The sequence below is a fragment of the Onychomys torridus genome, chromosome 14 (assembly GCF_903995425.1).
Source record: "Onychomys torridus chromosome 14, mOncTor1.1, whole genome shotgun sequence".
Taxonomy (NCBI): domain Eukaryota; kingdom Metazoa; phylum Chordata; class Mammalia; order Rodentia; family Cricetidae; genus Onychomys; species Onychomys torridus.
The window spans coordinates 53,390,347-53,414,163 of NC_050456.1; the positions used below are offsets into that span (position 1 = coordinate 53,390,347).

General features: G+C 49.8%; 1 protein-coding gene across 3 annotated transcripts in view; it reads right to left on the minus strand.

Moving 5' to 3' along the window:
* Ltbp2 (latent transforming growth factor beta binding protein 2) overlaps positions 1-23,817 on the minus strand; it is an 88,255-nt gene that overhangs the window by 43,570 nt on the left and 20,868 nt on the right. For all 3 annotated transcript variants that reach the window (XM_036206009.1, XM_036206008.1, XM_036206006.1), the window contains exons 4-8: positions 3,509-3,699; positions 2,386-2,556; positions 1,724-1,930; positions 733-1,019; positions 28-130 (exon numbers count right to left, since the gene is read on the minus strand). In XM_036206009.1, the coding sequence (XP_036061902.1) occupies positions 28-130; positions 733-1,019; positions 1,724-1,930; positions 2,386-2,556; positions 3,509-3,699 (959 nt within the window). The remainder of the gene's footprint in view (positions 1-27; positions 131-732; positions 1,020-1,723; positions 1,931-2,385; positions 2,557-3,508; positions 3,700-23,817) is intronic.

Here is a 23,817-nt window from a genome sequence, read left to right on the forward strand (position 1 = left end):
GCCCTCCATCTTGACATCAGTACTCACCTGGTCTGGGTGGGCATGGAGCACATGAGGCCACCCCCCAGAAGGTCCCCACACTGCCACAGCAGTCTTCCTGAGAAGTCAGATCCACCAGGGGGTTAGCACACTGGGAAAAAAAAAAAAAGACCATAGACACCTATGACTGTCCATGCACCAAGGGTCCTAGCTCAATTCACAGAAAGCCAGTGTTTTTCTGAGTCCAAACTCTAGGTTGTCTTAGACTGCAGGTACCAGGGAGGGCTCTGCTACAAGAGGAGTTCCGTGGTCCCCTTCTGTGTGCTTGACACTGACAGGCACTACACGCAGCTCAGGGAGAAGATGCGGCCTCTCCACATTCAGCATCCCTCCCCCTTTTAGACAGTCTCTGTAGCTCAGGCTGGCCTTGAATTCACTATGTAGCCAAGGATTACCTTAAGTTTTTGATCCTTCTGCCTCTGACTCCTAAGTGCTGGGATTACAGGAGTGCACAATGATGCCTGGTTTATGTGGTGCTAGGGGTCACACTGGGGGCCTTCTGCACATGAAGCAAGCATCCTACCAGCTGAACTGCCTCTCCAACCCACTCGGGTGCCTTTGTGCTGTGGATTTGCCCATATGGGAAATGGAAGGGCGTTCCACAAGAACGAGGAAGAGAGAGAACTATAGACTGGGGACACCATAGCCATCCTAGACACCCGAAGAGCTGAGGCGGGAGCTTTGTTCTCTCACCTGTCCATTCACTGTGCTCAGGTAACACCGGCCCAGAAGTCCCTGATGCCTGGACAGCACTAGGGGTGGTGGCTGAGGGGCCTCTCCAGCCTGAGCAGGTATGCTGTTACTGGCCCAGAGGTTGTGGCTTGGGCTGCCAGGGGGCCGATGAGAAGCTCTGGTCTCCACACTGTTCTCGCCCAGCACGGGATCCACCTCACCCCGGACCCGTGCCACCTGGTGGATCTGCACAGAGGCCTCAGGCGGGTGGTGAATATGCACCTTCACCAACGAGGGGTTCACAGAGGCTAGGCAGAAGGGCTGGGGTCAGAGCCAAGAAGGGCTTCCACCTCATTTTTCTGCCCTATGAAGAAGTGCCCACCACCCTAGGTCAGGCAGGCTCCGGACTGTGTGTCTCTCCAAATGCCTCCTTCCATTTCTTTGCCTGTTATGTGGAAGCAGAACAATGCCCCTCCCCAGCCCCCAGACAGGAAGAAGTGGTAACTCCTCCATGCAAGGCTCTGCATAGGAAGCTGCGAAGTTCTTTCTGATTCTGCCTCCTCTGTGACAGTATGAGCCCCGAGATCCATTGAACCACATGCAAGCCATAGTCAAGGGATACCTGAGGGTCATCCCACTACTCAGCCATCCCAACTCCTATAGAACCCTCCCTGTATATTTGTACCTCTACTTTGTCATCTATTAACAGAAGGTGGGGAAATGAAATGCATGCTGAATTCTCCCCCCACCCATTCCCTCCCTATTGCCCAGGCCTAGGGGGGATGCTGGGGGCTCCATAAGCTGCATTGTCTTCCCCAGCACAGGTGAAGGGTGCATGACACACACACACACACACACACACACACACACACACACACACACACACACAGGAACTCCCATGGAAGGCAGAAGTATAGGGAATGGCATGGAGACCTGCCCTGACCTGGCACAGCAATGGCACACCTACTTGGTGCCCCTCACAGGCTAGCTGCCCCAAATTGCTGGCACTCACCAAGCTGGTTGGAGAGAGGCAGCATGAAGGTGGATTGCTTCAAGGGCCCTTCCAGCAGGGCTCTGTGGTGGGGACCTCTCCCTGGAGGCTCCCTGTCTGGCTGTGGGACAGGCAGATGGCAGAACTTCCCTGTGGAGTTGACTGGACACCAGCACTCATCCCGGCCAATGCAGCGCCCTCCATTCAGGCAGGGGATCTGGCAGAAATCTACAACAACACTCCAAGTGATTGGCAGCTGACCTCCAGTTGGTGACAAGCAAGCAGGGAGGTGGGATACCAAATCTGGGGGTGGGGGAGCTTGGAGGAGGTGGAGCCCCTTGAGATGTAGGACCTCTTCTTGAAGCCCTTGGAGTGAAGACAAGCAGATAACTTGCCTTTCAGAGAAGCCTCCCCACGTCTCTCCTGCCCACCACAATAACCTAGGGCACAGGCAGGGGCGTGCTTCTTCTTTATCAAAGCAACTTGGACTCAGAGAGGTTGTGTGACTTGCCTGGAGTCACACAGCCTGGCTGGGACAGAGCTGGGATAAGATTCACTCCCTGCTGTGATTTATGATTACTGACAGAAGTGTAGGACAGGAGGCTCCACGCCAGGGAGTCCCTGAGAGGCAGCACACCACCACCACCACCCACGCCAAGACCGTCTGCGGGAAGGGGACTCACAGATACGGAAGCCAGACTTGGGGTCATGCCCATGGCCACCCTGGCTGTACAGGGTGGTGGTGTCACCCTTTTCGCAGCTGTTGGTACAGCGCCCACGGGCACAGGTCTGCTTGCATATGGTGGGAGTGAAGACGACCTTGATCTTCTTGATTTTCTCGGTGAGGTTCAGCCCTGCAGAGAGAGGGCTTGGGTCCTGGACAGAGCCAAAGCATAACCTTGATCTCCAGAGCCTGGTGCAAAAGGCTCTTAGGATGCGAGGTACATCTTACAGCACCTGCTAAGACCTGGACACCAGATCTATGGTCAAGGTAGGGCAATGTTTTCAAGAAGTGCCCAGATATGTCTCCTTAAGCTCATGCTTTGTGCACACTGATATGTACTGCTGTGAAAGGAGCCATTCAAAACTGCACTGGTCATTTTCAACTGTCTAACAGAATATTTCATTTTACAGCTGGACTGAGGCAGAGCGATATCCAGGGTGCCCTTCATTACACAGCCAAAGAGTGCAGACTTAGGCTTTGAGCACAAGGGCAGAGAGTGGAACATAGTTCTGGCTGGCAGAGGCGGGGAGGGGGGGATTCCCAGGGGAAATAGAGGAAGATAAGGCCTGAGGAATGGAGAGAATCAGGTTTTGGGGGCAGGTGGGGGGATCTGGTTACCAGCTTCATTTAGCAGGGTGTGGTGAAGCCAGGAAAACACCAAGGAGGAAGCAAGGGCTGCAGGCAATGGCGGTATGTATGGTGATAGGTTCTGGAAACGCTGGGGGTTTCCTAGAAGCAGCAGCTGGCTGCACTGGTCCAGGATTGGAGTTTGCAGAAAGGATAATGTGGAAGTGCATGAGTCAGGGAATTGAGGCCCCAGCTGGACATGGAGGAAGCAAAGGCAGGCAGAGATGACAGAGCAGGAGACCGCAGACTGCCGTCAAAGTCCTAGGGTCCAGATGGATTAGTTTGACGCTCTGGAACTTGGCACAAAGCAAGTGCAATACTGTTTGTTGGCTGGCTGAAACAGTGAAGGACAAGGTGACGGCTCTGTCCTCTGAGAGTGGAGGGGGAAGCAGAGGTAGGGCAAGGATGGGTTGGATTTAGATCCTCTGCTCTCCTAGGTCCAGATACAACCTTACCCCAAGGGGGTGAGAGGTGGTTCACATGTGACGCTGGCTGGGTGCCATCTCTCAGCTCAAGTCCTGGTCCTGAAGGCAAGGCGTTGGAAGTCAGCTGGCCATTGGCACCAGCGACTGGGTAACGACGAACAGTCCTGGACAGTCCTGTGTACTGCTGCAAGGTGCTGGACAGGCTGAGGCCATTCAGGGTCCTGTGGAGATGACCATGACCTGGCGGTTTGCATCCCAGGAACAGCATCTCACGGCCCTCCATCAGCTGGCTGCCCTCAACCCGGCACTTGCACTAGAAGAATGCTCTCCATTAAGATGCCTTCTCCCCACCCAGACATGGCTGACTCTAGATGGATAAGAACCCAGATAAAAGGACCAAGGGTGGCCAGTCTTCTAAGGGAGAGGACCTACCCCTATTGGACTATTTAGGAAACCCAGCCTCTCTGGGCCTCAGGACCTCTGACTACAACATGAAGCATCAGACTTTCCTGTGTAGTTCTGGCATTCTGGGAGTCTTGGAGAGCCCACTCATGGGCGAGCCCAGGACTGAAACCACGGTCTGTGCCCAAACCCTGCTATTTTTATCCCCAGTGCTGGGGATAAATCCCAGGAATGTGCACATGCTAGGCAAGCACTCTATCACCGCTACATCCCCAATTCCATTTAAATTTTTTCATTTTGAAGCTTGGTCCAGGCTGGCCTCAAATTCACTGTCCTCTTGCCTCTGCCTTCCCAGTGCTGGGATTACAGGTGTGCCTCACCAGACCTGGCCCTGCCACTTCGCAATATGAGCCTCTATGTAAATCATGTGGAATGGGTGAACAGCAAATATACATGCATAGATCATTCAGGGGCAGAGCCTAGGACCTATCTCCCAGTTAATTAATAGGAAAATAATGCAATGACCATATTCAAAGAGAAAAAAAGAGTCCACCGTCTCCCATCCCAACACAGCAGACACTTTTGTCTATTTTTCAACCTTTGCTCACATATATGATTTTTATAAGAGTATCATCAGCTGTAGATACAATTTAAATTTTTTTACTTAACAGTACACCCTACTTGTGGGTTGGGGATTTAGCTCAGTGGTAGAATGCTTGCCTAGCAAGTGCAAGGCCCTGGGTTCGATCCTCAGCTTAAAAAAAAAAAAAAAAAGTCTAGTTGTGCCCTCTTTAAGCCGGGCGGTGGTGGTGCACAACTGTAATCCCAGCACTCGGGAGGCAGAGGCAGGAGTTCAAGGCCAGCCCAGTCTACAAAACTCTTTCTAGGATGGCCAGGGCTATACAGAGAAACCCTGTCTTGAAAAACAAAAGGAAAAAAAAAACAATCAGAGCAAAAAATTATATTTTTGTGTGTATATGTGTGTGGCTATGTGTGGGTATATCCATGTGAGGATAGTTTTCTGCTGAGGCCATCATATCCCCTAGAGCTGCCGTTATAGGTGATTGTGAGCTACCTGCGGGTACTGGGAACTGATCTTGGGTTCTCTGTAAGAAGAGCATGTGCTCTTAACAGCTGAGCCATTTCCCCAACCCTCCCTTCATAGATACTTCTGAGGTTGAAATTTTGTTTGTGAATATATTTATTGCTTGTTCTTTGACAGCCCTTTGAATTGTTTAGTTCATAAACTTGAACAGATCTTCCACATGTTTGTTATTGGACGGCCTCTACTGTAAATACCCTAGCATTCTGACAGCGGTATGAGAGCCACTGTATACAGAACAACATCTGGACCATGGTGGGTGTGAGGACATGTGAACATGGAAGCTGAGAGGGGCCAAAGACTCACTCAACATTATAAAACAGCTAAACCAACACACTGGGATTCCAGATAGACCACCCTGACTCCAGAGCCTGTGTTCTGTGTCAGCCCAGACCCCAGTGGAAGTCAGCCCGACTGAGGGGTGATCTGCACTTGTCAGGACCTACCCCATTTCTCCCCATTGGATCCTGTGTCCTAATAGGATACAATCTGGGACCCTTGCTCCCTTTTACTCCAGTGCAGTTGGTTCCATGTGCTCAAGCCATGAGCACTCTGCTGATAGAAGCTAGACTTGGTCACTATCAGAGCCTAGTTACCTAATCTATCCCAGGCCCTGCCCCAGGCCCTGTGGCACACACAGTCCTTGGCTCCTGGGAACCTCAATGCTGCTCTTTCTAGAACCTTCAGCAGCAAATTCTCTTCCTGCTTCCAGAGTTTGGGGATTAGAGTAGGAGAGGTCCTGTTAGCCATGCGGAAGTTCTAAGAGTGATAATGGCCTGGAACTGAGACCCAAACCTCAGGCCCACTCCCCTCAGGAGAAGGTCAGCACCATCCAACACATCAAAAGCAAAATCCTTCCAGTGTTTCCGAGAGACTGCCCAAGAGAGCTGGTGCATCAGTAGACGCTTCAAAGATCTTCAGGGCCAGCTGAATTGCTTCTCAGAACAGAGCACTGGGCAAGCAAGCCTGACTTCCCTAGTCGTAGAGAGGACCTGGATGCTTAGAAGAGAAAGGAAGGGTTTGGGACAGAAGGACCAATATGGCCTCTTCCAGCAGTGTAGCCTTGGGCACATTGCTTGGCTCCTCTGAACCCATGGTCCACAGCAGCAGCAGCAGCAGCAGCAGCAGCAGCAGCAGCAGCAGCAGCAGCAGCAGCAGCAGCAAGGTTAGGAATACCTACTTCACGGGGCTGTGGAGAGGACCAAGAGACTAGGGAGGCCATGCAATCACCTTACTAATACAAGTGAGTGTTCATAAGAGGAAAAGCACGACAGGATTTTCAAAGGGACAGAAGAGTTAGCTACCATTCAGACTGAACAGCACCCCACCCTCAGCCCCACCCCAGTGAGGAAATGTGACCCAGGCACATTTAAAATTCTTCTCCATTTAAAGGGAAGAAGAAAAAAGTCCAAGCATCCTTTCACATAAAGGGCTAAGTGTCTAATCTGTGATCTGTTCTAACACATTTTTTAAAATGATCAGGGACCCCTTCTGAACCCAATCCATTGTCATCCACTGATGTGACAGGGAGAGTTAAATGACAAAAATCCAAAAGGTCGGCTGATTGAGGCTTACAGCAAAGTAAACAACGAAGCCCCAGTCCAACAGGGAGAGCGCAGGCATAAGCTGCTACGCCCTCCTCTTAACTAGTCCTTAGAGGTTACAGAGAGAGAAGACATCATGGAGGGCTGCAGTCTCTAGACTTACCTCTGGCCTCCTGGCTGGGACTGCCATGACCACAGGCAACTGGGTTGAGATGGAGCTGGGAGCTGGGAGCTGGGAGTTTGTCCCAGCCACCCAACCTTGGTATCATCTGTGTGTTTGTCCTTAAACACACCACAACTTGAGTCCTGGTTGTGTGTCTTGCCTTGATCTCAGGATGTGGGACATTAAGACAAGGCCTAGCACCATGTTTGACCCAGTGTCACCCTCACGGATAACTGAATGGTGGCTACAAAGGCAAGCAGAGCTTCTACAAGAAGGTGATTGTCACGGATAATAGCCCCTGGGAAGAGGCAGGTCTGTGTCAACCAAGAACTGCAGTTCCTAAACTTCTTAGACACAAGGGTGGTATTTGCTATCTCCTTGGGGTTGTTCCAAGGAAGTCTCTGCAATGCTGACACAATGAACCAAAACAGCTCTCTCTAGACTTCAGGATTTCATGGATGGGCCATAGTTTGAATGAATTTGGGAGACCCTCATAAAGTTTACAACTTTTTATTCAAGTGGTGTAGTGACCAATTTATTTTTTAATTTTTATTTTATTTATGTGTATGTATGTAAGCTTGTGTGAGTTTATGTGAACCGTGTGTATGCAGGTGCCTGCCTGCAAAGGCCAGAGGGTGTTGGATCATCTAGAACTGGAGTTATAGGTGGCTATTAGCTACCTAATGGGGGTTCTGGGAATTGATCCCAGAGCAGTAAGTGTTCTTAGCTTCTAGGCAATCTCTCTAGCCTCAGGGAGGGTTAATTTTTTTTATAGGATTTATTTATTTATTTAATGTATATGGTGCTCTATCTGCATGTACACCTTTATGCAAGAAGAGGGCATCAGATCCCACTATAGATAGTTGTAAGCCACCATATGGTTGCTGGTAATTGAACTCAGGACCTCTGGGAAAGCAGCCAGTGCTCTTAACCACTGAGCCATCTCTCCAGTCCCTGGGATGGTTAATCCTTATTGTCCACTGATTAAATTAAACACACCTAGAAAATCAATGAGACATGCCTCTGGGTGTGTCTACGAGGGTTGTTTCCAGAGATAATTAGATCATGAGTGCTCTGACTTAATCATGGGCTCCTAAGGTGATAGCTTTCTGGGAGGTGGGGAAAGGTGGGGGCAGGGGCTAGCTAGGGGAGTAAGCCGGTAGGAGTAGATCTCCATGGGCTATGTCTTGTCATGGATTCTTTCCCTTGACTCTCTTTTCTCTGCTTCCTGTCCACCATAAAGAAGCTGCTGCTGTAACATTCTGCCCAACAATCAGCCCAGAAACAAAAAGACCAGTAACTGAGGATGAGTTCTCTGAAACCATGAGCCGAAATAAATAATTCCTCCTATATGTATTTTGAACAGCAGCAGCAACAACAAAATCAACTAGCATGGGCAGCTAGGATGCTAACACACACAGAAATGCATACTGATCATTACCACCATAGCTTCAAAGAGAAAAGACTTGCAATGCCAAAAATAAATATTTGAATAGGCTTAACTTTTTGAAAATCTCATCACATATACTTTATTTTCTTTATCATTTCACAGACAATGGAAAATCTGCCACAAGCCAGTACCGGGGGAGCCACTGGATCTGCTAAGAGAAACTACTAACTTCTAACACTGTTGTTGGTTGTTTTTGCTCTTTTGGGGTGCCCATCACCCAGATCCAAAATAAATCGCACACGGAGGCTTATTCTTAATTATAAATGCCCAGCCTTAGCTTGGCTTGTTTCTAGCCAGCTTTCCTTAACTTTAAATTATCCCGTCTAGCTTTTGCCTCTGGACTTTCTCCTTTTCTTACTTCTGTAATCTTACTTTCACTCTTACTCCGTGGCTGGCTGTGTGGCTGTGTGGCTGTGTGGCTGTGTGGCTGTGTGGCTGTGTGGCTGTGTGGCTGTGTGGCTGTGAGGCTGGGTGGCTGGGTGGCTGGGTGGTTGGCTGGCTGTGTGGCTGTGAGGCTGTGTGGCTGTGTGGCTGTGTGGCTGTGAGGCTGGGTGGCTGGGTGGCTGGGTGGCTGGGTGGTTGGCTGGCTGTGTGGCTGTGAGGCTGGGTGGCTGGGTGGCTGGGTGGCTGTGTGGCTATGTGGCTGTGTGGCTGTGTGGCTGGGTGGATGGCTGGCTGTGTGGCTGTGTGGCTGTGTGGCTGTGTGGCTGTGTGGCTGTGTGGCTGTGTGGCTGTGAGGCTGGGTGGCTGGGTGGCTGGGTGGTTGGCTGGCTGGGTGGCTGTGTGTCTGTGTGGCTAGCCCCTGGCATCCTCATCTCCTTTTCTCTTGCTCTTTTTTCCTCCTCCCAGTTTTCTCCTTCTATTTATTCTCCCTGCCTGCCAGCCCTGCCTATCCTTTCTCATGCTTCGCTATTGGCCATTCAGCTCTTTATTAGACCATCAGGTGTTTACACAGGCACAGTAACATAGCTTCACAGAGTTATACAAATGCAACATAAAGGAATGCAACATACCTTTGCATCATTAAATGAATGTCCCACAGCATAAACAAATGTAACACATCTTAAAATAATATTCTACAACAGGAACTCTTTCAACAAGTTTAGTGAGAAAAAAATTCCCATATCAGATAGTTGGGACCTGCAGGCTTATAATGAGGCCATTCAATCAAATGTGCAGGGTATCTCTACACCCTGCTTCCCACACTAAGGCTTTCAATGATGTGGAGACACATGCTAGTGGCCCCACATTCCACTCCATCTACATTCACTTTCCTCTGGAAGCGCTACTCTGTCTAGTTTATATATATGTATGTATGTATGTATGTATGTATGTATGTATGTATGTATGTATGTATACACACATACTTAAGGCTCCTGGGGTCTTTGATGCTGAAAGAAAACATTTAAACATCAACACATGGTACACAGAATATAGCTCTGGTGCTGTTGATAAGTACTCAGCACTGAGCCAGGTGCTTTAAGTACCACACCCTATCCTTGTTACTTTAGAATGAGGACAGTAAGTTGAAGAATAACTCGGGTACTATACTTCCATTGAGAATAAGCTCTTGTTGGGCATGATAGTGCACACCTTGAATCCCAGAATTTGGGGGGCAGAGGCAGTGGATCTCTGTGAGTTTTAAGCTAGCCAAGGCTTTACAGTAAGCCTCAAAAAAATTTCTTCTTCCTGCTGGTCTGGAAGGAACTGTAAACAGTGGGCATGAGAGTTCTGTGTATGTGTAACTATGCTTTTAAATTTTTAATGTATAGATATATAATTTAATAATATATATAGATACATATATATTGAATTCTTAGAAAATGCATTATGCATCAGGCAGTATATTTATTTATTTTTATTTTTATTTATTTGTTTGGTTTTTCGAGACAGGGTTTCTCTGTGTAGCTTTGTGTCAAGCTGTAGCCCAGATGGGCCTCGAACTCACAGAGACCCACCTGCCTCTGCCTTCCAAGTGCTGGGATTAAAGGTGTACACCGCCACCACCACCGCCCGGCAGTATATTTATTTTTAATAAAACTAAATCCTTATTCTTTCCAGAAACTCCATTTCCTAAATAAGGCAATCAAGGCTCAGCAAAGGTGTGGTAAATGTGTGGAAATGTCTAGAACCCAAGATGGACTATGAGGATGACAGAGTCTCAGGGCTTCAGATGCATAAAAGACCTTATCTAGTAGAGAGACTCCAGGAAGCCTCAGGGGTCGGAGAGCGACATCCGAACTTGTGCGGAGAGGATGGATGGGGGTGCGGGATCTAGAGCTGCGTCCTGAACATAGAAAGGGTATGAGAGGAAAGGCAGAGGGGCCGAGGGAAGGGGAGGGGAAACACACGGTAATACAAAGAAGCAGGAGAGACTGAAGGGCAGCCGTGGTGGGAAGGGCAAGGCGGGGCCAAGAAGGACAAAATATAACGATGGATGTTGCCGATTGGCTTTCTGTCAGCCTACACAAGCTAGAGCCATCTGGGAAGAGGAAACCTCCATCAGATTGGCCTGTAGGCAAGTCTGTGGGGTATTTTCTTGATTAATGATTGTTGGTGTGGGAGGGCCTGGCTCACAGTAGATGGTGCCACCCTTGGGATCCCAGGTTGTATAAGAAGGCAGGCTGAGAAGCCATAGAGAGCAAGCCAGTAAGCAGCGTTCCCCACGGGCTGTGCTTCAGTTCCCACCCCCAGGTTCCTGCCTTGAGTTCCTGATTAGGAAAATAATGTAAGAAACGCATGGAGGTGGGACTCGCCTTTAGTGAGTACAGTTCTGAAAGTGCAGAACGCAGAGGACCAGGGGAAAAGGAAGCGATGGCCATTTAGTGCCTGGCAGGTGGCCGCATCATGCTAAGTGTTTAACACCATTCATTACTCACTCACTCAAACAACTGTGATAAAAAAAAAAAACCCTCTGCTTGGCCCAAACCACCTTAAAAAAAGTGAAACAACAGATGAGCAAGCATGTGTGTGTGTGTGTGTGTGTGTGTGTATGTGTGTGTGCCCGCGCACAATCATGCCACAGACAAAAGAGAAATTATCACAGTATCTAAAGAGAGGGCAGGCTCTGAAAGAAAATCCACAAAAGAGAGGAATAAAAAGCTCAGAGGAGGAAGTTCCAAAGTGCTCGGCCTCTCTGCTTAGGAGATGTACAAATGAAAAATTACCCTGAGACAGCATGTTTTAATCCACCAGACTAGCCAAGCTCCCAAAGTTTAACGACATGTGTTGAGACTGCAAAAACAAGCATTCTCAGCTGTCGCTGCTGGAAGGAGCTGAGCGGAGAGAGACCTCGGAGAGCCACCTGACCATGCCCACTCTTGGCACAGGGCGGAAAGGCTCTAGGCCTGATTGATGACGGTCCACCTCTGAGACTGGTCTGCAGGTAAACCTGCTTTGGTGATGCTACTGCCCTCCTGACCCTATGGAGCCTGCTGCTTCATAGCTGCAAGGGTGGTGGCCAATCCCTTAAACCTGTGACTTCCGAGTCCCATTTTTGGCTAATGGGAACTACCTGAGAGGGTCTCCTCACCATGACTCCACAGCTGATGGCTGCCCCCCACGGGAGGCCACAGCCCCCTTCTCTCAAGGTAGAACAATTTGGAACGCTCCATCCTCGATCAACCCAAAGCTTGGTTTCCTGGGGACTCCTGTCCCTGATTGGCTGTCTTTATTGTCTTGCTGGGCTCCCTCTCGCCTTGTAGCACTTCTTCCCCTTTAAAGGACCAGTCCCAAAACATGCGTTCATGTCCAAAAGGATGCAAATACAAGGCTTTTCAGAGCAGCACTGTTCTGAATTAGCAAAATAGTTTGTACGGAATAGAGGTAATTGAGTGACCTCCAGTAGAGGAGCGGTTAAACTAGAGATGGCCGCAGGATGGAGCCAGGTGTCTTTACAGCTCTTTCATATCAGGAAGGAACACTCTCCAAGACATATTGAAATGTGGAAACGTAACGGCCCAAATCCCACCTCCTGGCTGTTTTTATACAGGCTGTGTCCTAACAATGGTCTTTACATTTTTAAACGGCTGGAAAATTAGTTAAAAGACTGTTTCTTGACATGAGAAAATGATATAAAATTCAAATGTAAGTTTCCATAAATAAAGCCTCCCTGGAGCATGGCCACTCACACTGTCTATGGCTGGTTTTGCTCTTCAGCAGCCCGGTTGAGTGGTTGCAGAAGCCATATGTCACAGGAAGCTGAAAATATTTACCATGTGGCCTTTTATGGAAGAAGTTTGCTGACTCCTGGTGTGTGTGTGGGAGCGGGGGGGGGGGCATGTAAAGTTGTTTTAAAAAATTACTGAAAATACAGATGCATGTTGTGCATATTTATAAAGCAACCTTAGAAGGAAACCCTGGGGAATTAATAATAGTGGCTGCTTATGAGGGAGGGGCAGGAAGTGGGAACTCAGGTTACCTGGTAGCAATGCTGCTTCTTCTTCTTCTTCTTCTTTTTTTTTTTTTTAATGTGCATTGGTGTGAAAGTGTCAGATCCCCTGGAACTGGAGTTACAGACAGTTGTGAGCTGCCATGTGGGTTCTGGGAATTGAACCTAGGTCCTCTGGAAGAGGAGCCAGTGCTCTTAAGCCCTGAGCCGTCTCTCCAGCCTCCATATGAAGGTTTCATGAACACTTCACTCTGTGCAGGGCTCTGTACCAGTAATACACATCATGTGCATCCTCTCATGTAGGCCTCTCTATAACCTGGTCCCCAATTTATGCACATGCTCCCTACTTTGTGACTGAAAACAAACAAACAGAAGGTTGCAGGATTCATGATGCACAGAAGCCAGGTTACTTCATCCTAAATCCCCTCTCCTTTGCTAATTATTACCACTTTACAGATGAGGACACTGAAGCTTTGAGAGATAAAGAACAGGTTTGGATCTATATTCTTGGGCCCTCTTACACCCTCCTATAGGCCTCCAGGAAGCACTTATGGGGCTGGAGACATGGTTCAGTAGTCAAAAGTCACGCACGCTGCTTATCCAGAGGACTCGAGCCCTGTCCTAACATCCATACCAGGTGACTCAAGGTCACATGGAACTCTAGCTCCAGGGAATCCCACACACTCTTCTGTCCTCTTTGGGCACCTGGATACATGTGCACACACACACACACACACACACACACACACACACACACACACAAGCACTTATACACGGCGATTACTGGTTGGGCACTGGGTCCCTAGGATGGCAAACATTCTTTCCCTCTCAGATCCACTGGAAGCTGGGCAAAGTGACCAGCACCCAGCAAAGGTGAGGAGGCTCAGCAGGAGCCGACATTAGTCTCTAGGCTCTATTGGAAGTAGAGGGGAGGGGAGGGCTGGTGGCCACATAGACTTTAACTGTGGTCTGGGCTACCTACGGGGGTCTGGGATGGAAATGTCGGGACCCAGATTCCTTCTGTTGACCTGTTTTTGGAAGCAGACACTCACGTGTCCTAGGCTGCCCTTGGATTTGTTGTGCTGCTGAGGATGATCTTGAACTTATGACTCTCCAGGCTCCAGCTCTCAGACTAGGAACCCAGATGGCAACCCAAGAGAAACGGGTAGCAGGGCTCCGCTTGCCACGTGATGTGCTTAGTGCCTCAAGCTGAATCTCAAGGCAGAACCCCAAGAGGCCAGAAGGGTGTCCTGTGCAGGCGGGGGAAGCTGATCACGCCAGGGGAGAGAATGCCGACCAGGGGCCCCTGCTGAGCTCAGGCCCAACTCTGCTAACACCTCCCACTGTAAGGGGAAACATCTGCTAATGAACAGCACGGTCTCAGCTTTAAGTTGCATTCCATAAATCCTCCAGCCTTCGGCGCCTGTTACTGCTTGTTTTTGATAGTACACGATTGAACAAATGAACAGGCAAGAAACTAATATTCATGGAAAATGTGGCAACAGATCATCACACTTCACTCAATAGTTCAGTTCACTCTTTCCATGGCGTGTGTGTGTGTGTGTGTGTGTGTGTGTGTGTGTGTGTGTGTGTGTGCGCGCGCGCGCACGCGCCTATAGCTGGGTGGGTTTGGGCTTTTTAGTTGTTTTTTTTTTTTTTTTTTTTCCACAGACACACAGGCGAGCATCTTAGTTTCTGCTAATAAAACTGTTTCCAGCTAATTCCAACCATGAGATTAACTGTATCGATGGCTCATGGTATTCCTTGAGACGTCCACGTGGTTGAGAAACGTAAGAGTGAGGAGAGAATAAAAAAAGGAAGTGGGGGGGGGTTGGGGATTAGCTCAGTGGTAGAGCACTTGCCTAGCAAGCTCAAGGCCTGGGGTTCGATCCTCGGCTCAAAAAAAAAAAAAAAAGCAAAAAAAAAAACAAAGGTAGGCAGGGAACATGGCCTCGCTTTGAGGCAAATGAGGGGGAAGAGCTATGCACGTGACCTGAAGGTGACATCCAGAGAAGGAAGGGGACAAGGAGAAAGCAGCAGAAAGGAGGTGGTTGCAATATTCTTCTGCATCATGACTGCAGACCCAGTTCCTTGCAGGTTAACATGTCCTGGATCCTCCCCAGTGACTCTGGCTTCCGGAGGATCTGGGCCCACGAAAGGCCCCAAGGGGAAGTCTGGCAGATCACTGTCCTGACCCTCCTGGCTGGCCAGGCAGGCCTCACACCCACACCAGGATCAGACGGCCATGCCTAGGAACCTATGATAGACACTCGGGGCGGTTTTCTCAGTGGGCAGTTCCTAGGTGGGAACCAACCCCTGCTGCTGCATGGTGTACACTGAGGTTGTCATTTCTGTCGCCTCTCCTGAAAGGCTGAGAGCCCATCCTCCACAGGTGTCCCCCAGGTATCTCAAGGTCACACCTGTTGCTGCACGATGTATCCATTCATCCAAGCCTTCGGCCTCACTGGTCAGCCCCTCTCAGCCCACCTTGGCTGCCTGCGAGTCACACTCCCTGCCCTGAGGCTCTGGGCCTCTAGTTGTTTCCATGGCCACGCCCAGGACTGAGAGGACTGTAGGTCTGGCTCTCAGACCCCAGAGGATGCCCCGCCAAGATTTGAGTTAGAGGTGCCCCATGGGGAGGAGTCCTTCCTGTCCAGAGCCTCTCCTGCCTCCCCAGCAGCTGGGGGAGAACACAGCATTTCCAGAAAGGCACATAAGTACCAAAGGGAGGGAGCAGTTCTGTGTGTCCTATGGGATGTTGGGGAAGGGGACACCTAACCCCGGCTGAGGTCACATCCCTACCCCAAGGACAGCCCTGAAGCAGGTATTGCCTCAGTTTCAGGGGGGTTCCAAATGCTGAAGATCCTTATCCCTCTCCTCTGCTGACAGCAGAGCTTTTTTTTTTTTTTTTTTTTTTTTTCTGAGTCAGGGTTTCCCTGTGTTGCTTTGCGCCTTTCCTGGAACTCACTTGGTAGCCCAGGCTGGCCTCGAACTCACAGAGATCCGCCTGCCTCTGCCTCCCGAGTGCTGGGATTAAAGGCGTGTGCCACAGCAGAGTATTTTTAAGGCAAGCAGTCTATCTTGTAGGTCAAGCCCTCAGCATGCTGACCATCTTTACTCTTCTGCTGCCTGGAAACCAGGCTTACCCTTGGGGTGCCTCAGGGCAGAGGTGGAAGGAAAAAGCAGCCCGAGGGACTGTCCAGTGCCCAGGAAATGTCCTTCACTTTCTACCCAGAGTGCCCAAGTGGCAAACTTTTCAGGCAGTGGGCATTCCAATCTCCTCCAAGAGCTTTCAGCCTCCTTCTGGGCCCAGCAGGACCACCCTGGAGCTGAGCCAGGGACACAGACTCTCCAGGAGAGTAGGGACTGAATCTTACCCTCTATATCCTATGCAGACTCAACACATAACTGGGAACCCAGCTGCTGCCCCCAAATATTGATCACATTGAACTTCAAATTTCTTCATGGTCCCCCTAGCTCTCTCCCCCCTGGAGCCATCTTTGTGTCCTAGGCAGGGCCAGTGTCATCCAGAAGACTTGTCAGCTCATAGGGAACCGTGATTTCATGAATTCATAATTCAACCCGGCCAAGGTGTGCTTATGATGTCCTTGAAAGGGCACAATCCCATTGGGCACTATGGGAAGGGCACCTTGCCTAAGGAGACAGGGAGGCAGGAGGCAGGAGACTTAGTAAACCTGTTGCCACAACTGAAGCTGCCTCACTTCCCTCCGGAGGCTGCAGCACAGTTCCAGGGTATGATGACCAGAAGACAGGCTAGACTTTAGCCCTGGTCATCCTGTTACTTTTGATGCAGGGAACCACACAAACATCAAGGCACAGTAGCCCAGTGACAAGGTCCTGCATGTGAGGCTGTCAGAAGAATCTAAGAGAAAGAAAGGAGGATGTCACGGGGGTCAGGAAACTCATGGCTAAGTACGCTGTCCAACCCAAGTGCCCCAGGCCTCCTAAGCAGATGTGGTCCTGAGGCTGGAGCTTTGCAGAGTTGCAGGAATGTGAGCTGGAATAGGGAGTGGGAAGGGCAGAGAAAAGAGTGAACACCGAGGGACAGATGCAGAATGTGCAGGTGGTGATGATCAGTGGGAACAAGAACTATCTGGTCAAGGGGAAACGGGAGGAATCATGCACATAGCTAGCTGGAAGACTATCCTCTACTAGAAAGAAAAAAAAAAAATGGCCTTCTTCTGGGCTCTGCCAAGCTGTGCTGAGCATTTCCCATATGTTAATTCATTTAATCAACATTAAAGTCAGGACATTGATCTTCTGCCTAGTTTATAGATACGGCACGAGAAGCTAGGCAAGTTGTCTAAGGTCACACAGCCAATGAGAAACCGAGACACGTAGACACTGACATGTAATGCTGTGTGAATCTATTTTGCATCTGAGGTATAGAAGACCTGGCCTGGACCTCATCTTATAGAACTCAGCATAAAAGACAAGCCTTGAAGAGGTGTTGTGCCAACTCCCCCACACACACACACATACACCCCAGGAACTAATAGGAAGATAGGTCCCTTAGCTGCCCCTATTGTCCACACTGCCCATGGATGCTCCCTTCTTCTCCTTCCCACTGGCTGCTCTTCCAGATTGCCAGGAACTCTTAGAAGCAAGGCATGAGGCCAAGTCATCCCAGCACTCTTGTTACTGCAAGAGTGGAAAAATCCACTCAGGACACACAGAATGCATGGCACGGGGGTGACCAGAGAGTGGATTCACACTGGAGCTGATTTAGTTTTGACTATCTTTGGGGAGATGAGGCCGTGGGAGCTAATTACACAGCAACTCTTTCTTAAGATGGGCTGTTAGAGAGCAGACAAGTGGGAATGCTCAACTCAAGGATCAAAGGTGTGGGCAGACATGTTGCTGGAGACCTGCTCAAGGCCTGGGCCCCCCTTGGCTGCTGGCACAGGCCATCTGCTTACGCAGTAGGAAGGTCACTGCTCTCGGATCCCGGGACAGGAAACCGATGAGCTGAGGTCAGACTATAATGAGATCCGCCTGAGAGCATTTCCTTCTCTGGCTGTCTGCTGTCCCAGCCTGGGTGGCTGAGGTAAGCCATGGTCCTCTGTGAGAGCCACAATTCTCCCTCCAGACTCCATTTTGATCACATACAGCAGTTCTCCTTTAACTCGGTTTTGATTGCTGCAGTTTCATTGACAGTCAACTGCAACTACAAAGATCAGCCATAGTCTGGAAATATTAAGTGGTAAATTCCAGAGATAACGCCTAAGTTTTAAATCCCATGAACCTTTCATCACCTGTTTTGTACTTTGCCAGAATGTGAGCTGTCCTTCTGTGCAGTGTATACACACTCTATATGCTACCTTCCAGTAAGCCATTTAGTAGCTGTTTCAGTTGCTGGGTTTCCCATCATGGTGTCACAGTGTTTGTGTTTAAATGACCCTTGTTTTATGTTATCCTGGCCATGGAGTATAAGGGTATGTGCTGGCAACACCTATATGCCACAGAGAAGCCGTAATAAGGACAGGGAGAAGTCTCAGACAGTAAAATGCTTGCCCCATAAGATCCCATGTAAAAAAAAGCCAGGCAAGTTCTGTGCACTTGGAATCCCAATACTGAGGGTGCAGAGACAGACAGGAAGGTCACTGGGGCCTACTGGGCAGCCAGCCTGGTCAAATGGGTGAGCCCTGTGTCCCAGTGAGAGACTCTGTTTCAAAGAACAAGGAGGATAGCTCCTGAGATGTGACAGTCAAGGTTGTCCTCTGGTCTCCACAAATATAAGAACATATGTATACACGTACACACACACACACACACACACACACACACACACACACACACACAATACAGAAGGGAGAATCCATAGATGCTGCTGAGTGAAACGTGAACATTCTTGATTTAATAGTTGCTACAAGGCATCTATCCATGAGATTACAAAGAGGGAAAAAATATTAGCACTATTTTTTTTTTGTTGTTGTTGTATCTCAGACTGCAAAAGGCATAGCCATCTTTCTCCAAGGAAGGGGCCCTGGAAGGGTGCAGCCTCACTGGTGACTCGGATCCAGATTCCTACAAGTAGTTCTGATGTAACCCAGCACACATGGGTGGACAAGGGAGACAGTGGTCAGAGCCGAGGCGCCAGGGTGAAAGCTCTGTGTGGGCAATCGGCTGGGAGCTCCAGAGGTTCTGATTTATAATCTTTGTTTTGCAAGGCTCGGGGATTTTTTCCCTTCAAGAAGCACTCAACTTCCTTGAATTTTAGACCTTTCACAAATATTTTTCTAGGAGAAACGAGAAGAAGAAAGGCCACCAAATGCCTGCTGCAGCTACTCACTTCCACCATGAACCAGAAACACGAAACCACAGCTCTGTGGCTCACAGGGGAACTACGCATTTTCACAGTTCATTACTGGGAATCATTTAGCAATGGTCAGTGTCATCTGCAGACAGACAGGTGGACACACACACACACACACACACACACACACACACACACACACGGACATCCCTCTAGGTCTTGAAGGCAAGAGTCCTGGGTTTGTGTACCTCCCCTTCTCTCTTTCTAATCTATTTCTAAGAAATTACCCAGTTCGGCTTAGGTCTCTCCCTTAGGCACTCCCTGAGTGGAGTTCACGTGTGTGTGTGTGTGTGTGTGTGTGTGTGTATACACACACACATCAGATGGGAAAGCTGACCCCATGAATACCACACATAGAAACAAGTATATATTTTAGAATCTTTTTTCCCCTCTGTCTGTTATTCTACCACCACTGGACTTTGCTGAAGCGATTTTCACCTGGGAAGCGCTCACTGGTTTTTCTGGCAGTGCCCAGTGAACTAACTGATGGCAGATTTACAGATTGAGTAGCTGGAAAAACTACTGGGCCCATAAATCAGAAACTTCCTCCACATGCCTGGCAAGGGGTGAAACCTGATATAGATGTGAAAGCCTTGAGCTCCAAAGGAGAAGTCTTGGAGCCTGGGAAACCACTAGGACTATGGAGGCAACAACCCCCTGCGGCTCCCCACCCAGGCCCTGGTCTCTCTCTCTCTCTCTCTCTCTCTCTCTCTCTCTCTCTCTCTCTCACACACACACACACACACACACACACACACACACACACACACACACACACGGGCGCCCGTGTGCTCCCCAAGAGCTTTGCCTACGTTTCCTCTCCTGTTGCCTCTTTGATCCTTACTTAGCCTCTTCCTTCCAAATGAAAATCCTCGAGGCCTTAAGTCCACCAAGTACAAGTGTGTTTCCAATTAACACGGGTTGCCCTCAGTTTCCTCACTGTGGAGAGGCAGTGGCTGAACAGCCTGCTCACAGGACACTGTGAGGCGGCCTCATGGGTTTGTGGTTCTTCTACCTGCCTGGGTGGCCCCCGACGGCCCTGGGAGGCTTCCTCACTCTGTATGCTGCCCACTGGGGAATTTCAGGAAGAGATCAGAGGAGAAAAGGGTACAGAGGTCCCATCCTCTCACAGCCTCTAGACAAGCACTGTAGGCTGGCCTCTGAGACAGCCTGGTCCTGCAGCTGTGCTACTCTGGGTCCTAGCAATGGCTTCTCGTCCCTTAAAAGGAGACCTGATGTTGCTACTCAGTTCCACGCCCTCCCGTTTCCCCTCCCCCACCCACACCTTGTTAAACAGACCCTTTATTAAACAGTCCCCACAGAGCTCCCTCGGCTCTCCCCGCTGGAGCTCCACATCCAAACAAGAAACACTCCTCACTGTGGAGTACTGCACCCTGAACTGTGTGACACAGCACTTTCTCCTGGGTCTGTCATCATTCAATCCATAGCGCTGTGCAGTCGAGCATGAGCCTCCCAGAAGCGAAAAAATACCTACCACATCCCACAGCTGGCGAGCAGAACCATATGAAACTGTGGGCTGTCTGACTTAGGAGCTGCACTCTCAACCCCTGTGCCTTCTCGTCCCCAGTTTTGGGTTAGGTGGAACCCGTAAATCACCCCAGCTTCCTCATTTAGACTCCAACGGAGGGTAGATTAAAACAACAACCATATTACACTCAAAAGACCCACAATCTAAATTCTGCATTACCACAACCCTAAGGTTCAACCCTTATCATAATACCACACTGAAGGCATAATGCCAAGCTCACTGTAACCAGCACACTACTGTTAAACTGAAATAACATCACCCTAACCACAACCCTAGTCCTCCTAATCTTAGCCTGAACATCCCCCACTTCAGCTGGAAACCTAGACCCTCTATTAAAGTGCAAGGAACTCTGGGGACCCTTCTATTCTTTGCTCCCAGGAGTTGCCTACCTTGCTCTCATTTCTACTTCAAGGTCACAATTGATTAAACAACATTTGTACAACATCCACTTCCTACCTAACACTAAGCTGGAGACTTTCATGCAGGAATCACAAGGAGGATCAACAATGGGGGTGAGTCTTGGTGGTGGTGGTGGTGGAGGAGGAGGTGGTGGAGGTGGTGGTGGTGGTGGTGGTGGAGGTGGTGGTGGTGGTGGTGGAGGAGGAGGTGGTGGAGGTGGTGGTGGTGGTGGTGGAGGTGGTGGTGGTGGTGGTGGTGGTGGTGGAGGAGGAGGAGGAGGAGGAGGAGGAGGAGGAGGTGGTGGTGGTGGTGGTGGTGGTGGTGGTGGAGGAGGAGGAGGAGGAGGAGGTGGTGGTGGTGGTGGTGGTGGTGGTGGAGGTGGAGGCAGAGGTGGTGGAGGTGGAGGCAGAGGTGGTGGAGGTGGAGGCAGAGGTGGTGGCAGCAGTGGTGGCAGCAGCAGCATGGTGATGGTGGTGGTGATGGTGATCTGTAGCCTTCACCACTGACTTGCAGGCCAATAGCTTGACTCTCAGCATTTGTAAAGGACTGGAACTGGGCCTTGCAGAATCCTTGCTGTAGTTTGCGACTAGACTGTCCCTCTACAGTCCGTGTGTTAGAGGCTTGATCCTCAGGGTGGTGCTATTTGGGGTTGGTAGGATTTTTAGGAAGGGGTAGTGGTGAGGGACTAGTGGGGGGCCCTTCAGTCACGGGTGGGAAGGGATACAGCATCAAGGGGGATTTGGACCCGGTATCTTCCTCTTCTTCTTCTGCTTCCTAGCCATGAAATGACCATCATGCTTCACCACACTCTCTCTGGCTTGGCAGCCAGAGGTCTGAAGCAATGGATCTGCTCCATCTTGGACTAGAACTTACAAAACTATGAGTCAAAAATAAACCATTTCTTCTTATATGTTAACCACCTCGGGTATTTTGTTATAGTGATGGAGAGCTAAAACCAAAGCTGTGGCAGGACCTGGTAGTCCTCAGCTCTGAGAGGTCTTAGGAAGGAGAAATAACACCCAGATTTCATCAGGGATTTGGGAGTCTCCTTGGACTAGATGTCCTCATTTGGATTTACGGGTGGGAAAAGGAAGAGGGGATTATGGGAAGTATAATTTGACTGTCTGCTCCCTCAGGGTAGCAGATGGATTCTGGGAGACTCCTGGTCCCTGCTCTTCTGAGCAAGCTGAGGCTTGCCTCAGCAACTTAGACATGTCTGCTCTGGGTCAAGCATGTCAGGAAGAGATCCTTCCATCGTTCTCAAAACTGCTCCCCTGAACCCCAACCCAGTCAAAGCTGGATCACATGCCCTGGGCTACATCTGGGTTTCACTGTGTAATTCTGGCTGATCTGGAACTCTCTATGTAGACCAAGTTGGCCTGGAACTCACAGAGATCCACCTGCCCCTGCCTCCCGAGTGCTGGGATTGAAGGTGTGTATCACCTGACAAGCCCCGTCTGTTTATATTTTACCCCAGGCCAGCTCTGCCCTGCCCAGGGCTGGACTCTATGTCTCAGATATCTCTGTTTGCCGGTTGATGCTGACATGACAGAGGCCCAGAAATCCGTCCACCGTTCAGGGAGCCTAGACAGAAACTCAGGGGTCAAGTCCACCTGGAGAAGACTAGATTGAAGCAGCATGCTTTGTGGGGGAAAATGGGAGACAGTGGCTTCCTTTCTCACCTCTCCTGGGAAGAAGCAGAAACTAGAATCACACATCGGTTGCACTGGGCCATAGGCTGTACAACTGTGCCAGGCTAGAGCAGTGTTTCCAACCGCCTGGTCACTCCAGAGACGTGCTAAGGTCGGGGTGGAGGGTCAAAGGACCCCCTGTAAACCTTCAGTGGCCTTTCTACACTTGCTAACTGCCTCTGCTAACAGCAAGGATGAGAATGTAGGAGGTAAAGGGAAGTTCTCAGCTGAGATTTAAGAGAGAGAGAAAGAGAGAGAGAGAGAGAGAGAGAGAGAGAGAGAGAGAGAGAGAGATTTTCCAGAGCAGTAAGTCATTGTACCTGGGAAAATAAACTCTTTCTACTGACTTAACTTCTCTCATGTGTGTGTGTGTGTGTGTCTCTCTCTGTCTCTTTGTCTCTGTCTCTCTGTCTGTCTGTCTCTCTCTCCCAACGTTTTTCTCTTCTCTACTCAAGTCCTTGTGGCTCATGGCTACCACACTAAACACTAGAGTCAGATAGCACACAAAGCTCCCTTCTCAGCTGGTCTCATTTCACCCTCCTGGCAATCCTATCAGATGGAGACTATGGCTCCGAGAGATTAGGATGTGTATGTACCTAATGCCACACAGATGGTAAGTATAAACTCAGAACAAGAGTCAAGACTTATCTGAATCCAAAATCCAGGCGCTAGCACCCATCATACTGAAATGTGGTCTATAGACCAGCACATCAGCTAACATCACCTGGGACCACGTAAGAGACACTCGCTGCAGATTGTGGGATCAAAAGCTGTGTATTGACAAGTTCCCAGAGGTCAGCTTTGAGGTTAGATCCTTGTCTAAAGCAGTTTCCCATAGCCCACGTGTCTCCTGAAGCCCTTGCTCCGTTGGTGCGTAGGCGGGCGGGCCCTCTGCCCAGCCAGGGACAGCAAGGCACCTTGGTCTCCATGGACATCCTGGTGCTGCTGTGACTTTGCAGGACCCTCCCTCTTATCCACCTTTAAGCGTGCATCTAAATGGTGCACATGTCCTAGCCTCTGCCTAGTGCTCTTCTGAACGGGCTTTGGCCGTCACAGTTCCTGAAGTGTTGTCCCTCCCCAGACATCTCACCCTCCCTCCCACTCCTAGAATGCCCTTTGGGTCATGTCACTTCTTTGTCTGGACAGGCATAGCCTGTCCAAACTGCTATCAGGACACAGGCCAGCAGCTGCTTGAGAAACCTGGCCCGGCTCACAGGAAATGTTTAGCACTACCAGGCATGCGGGATTTGGCCTCTCAAAGCAAAACACAGCTGGGTGGACAGCAGCCGACAGTGGGGTGCTTAGACATGCC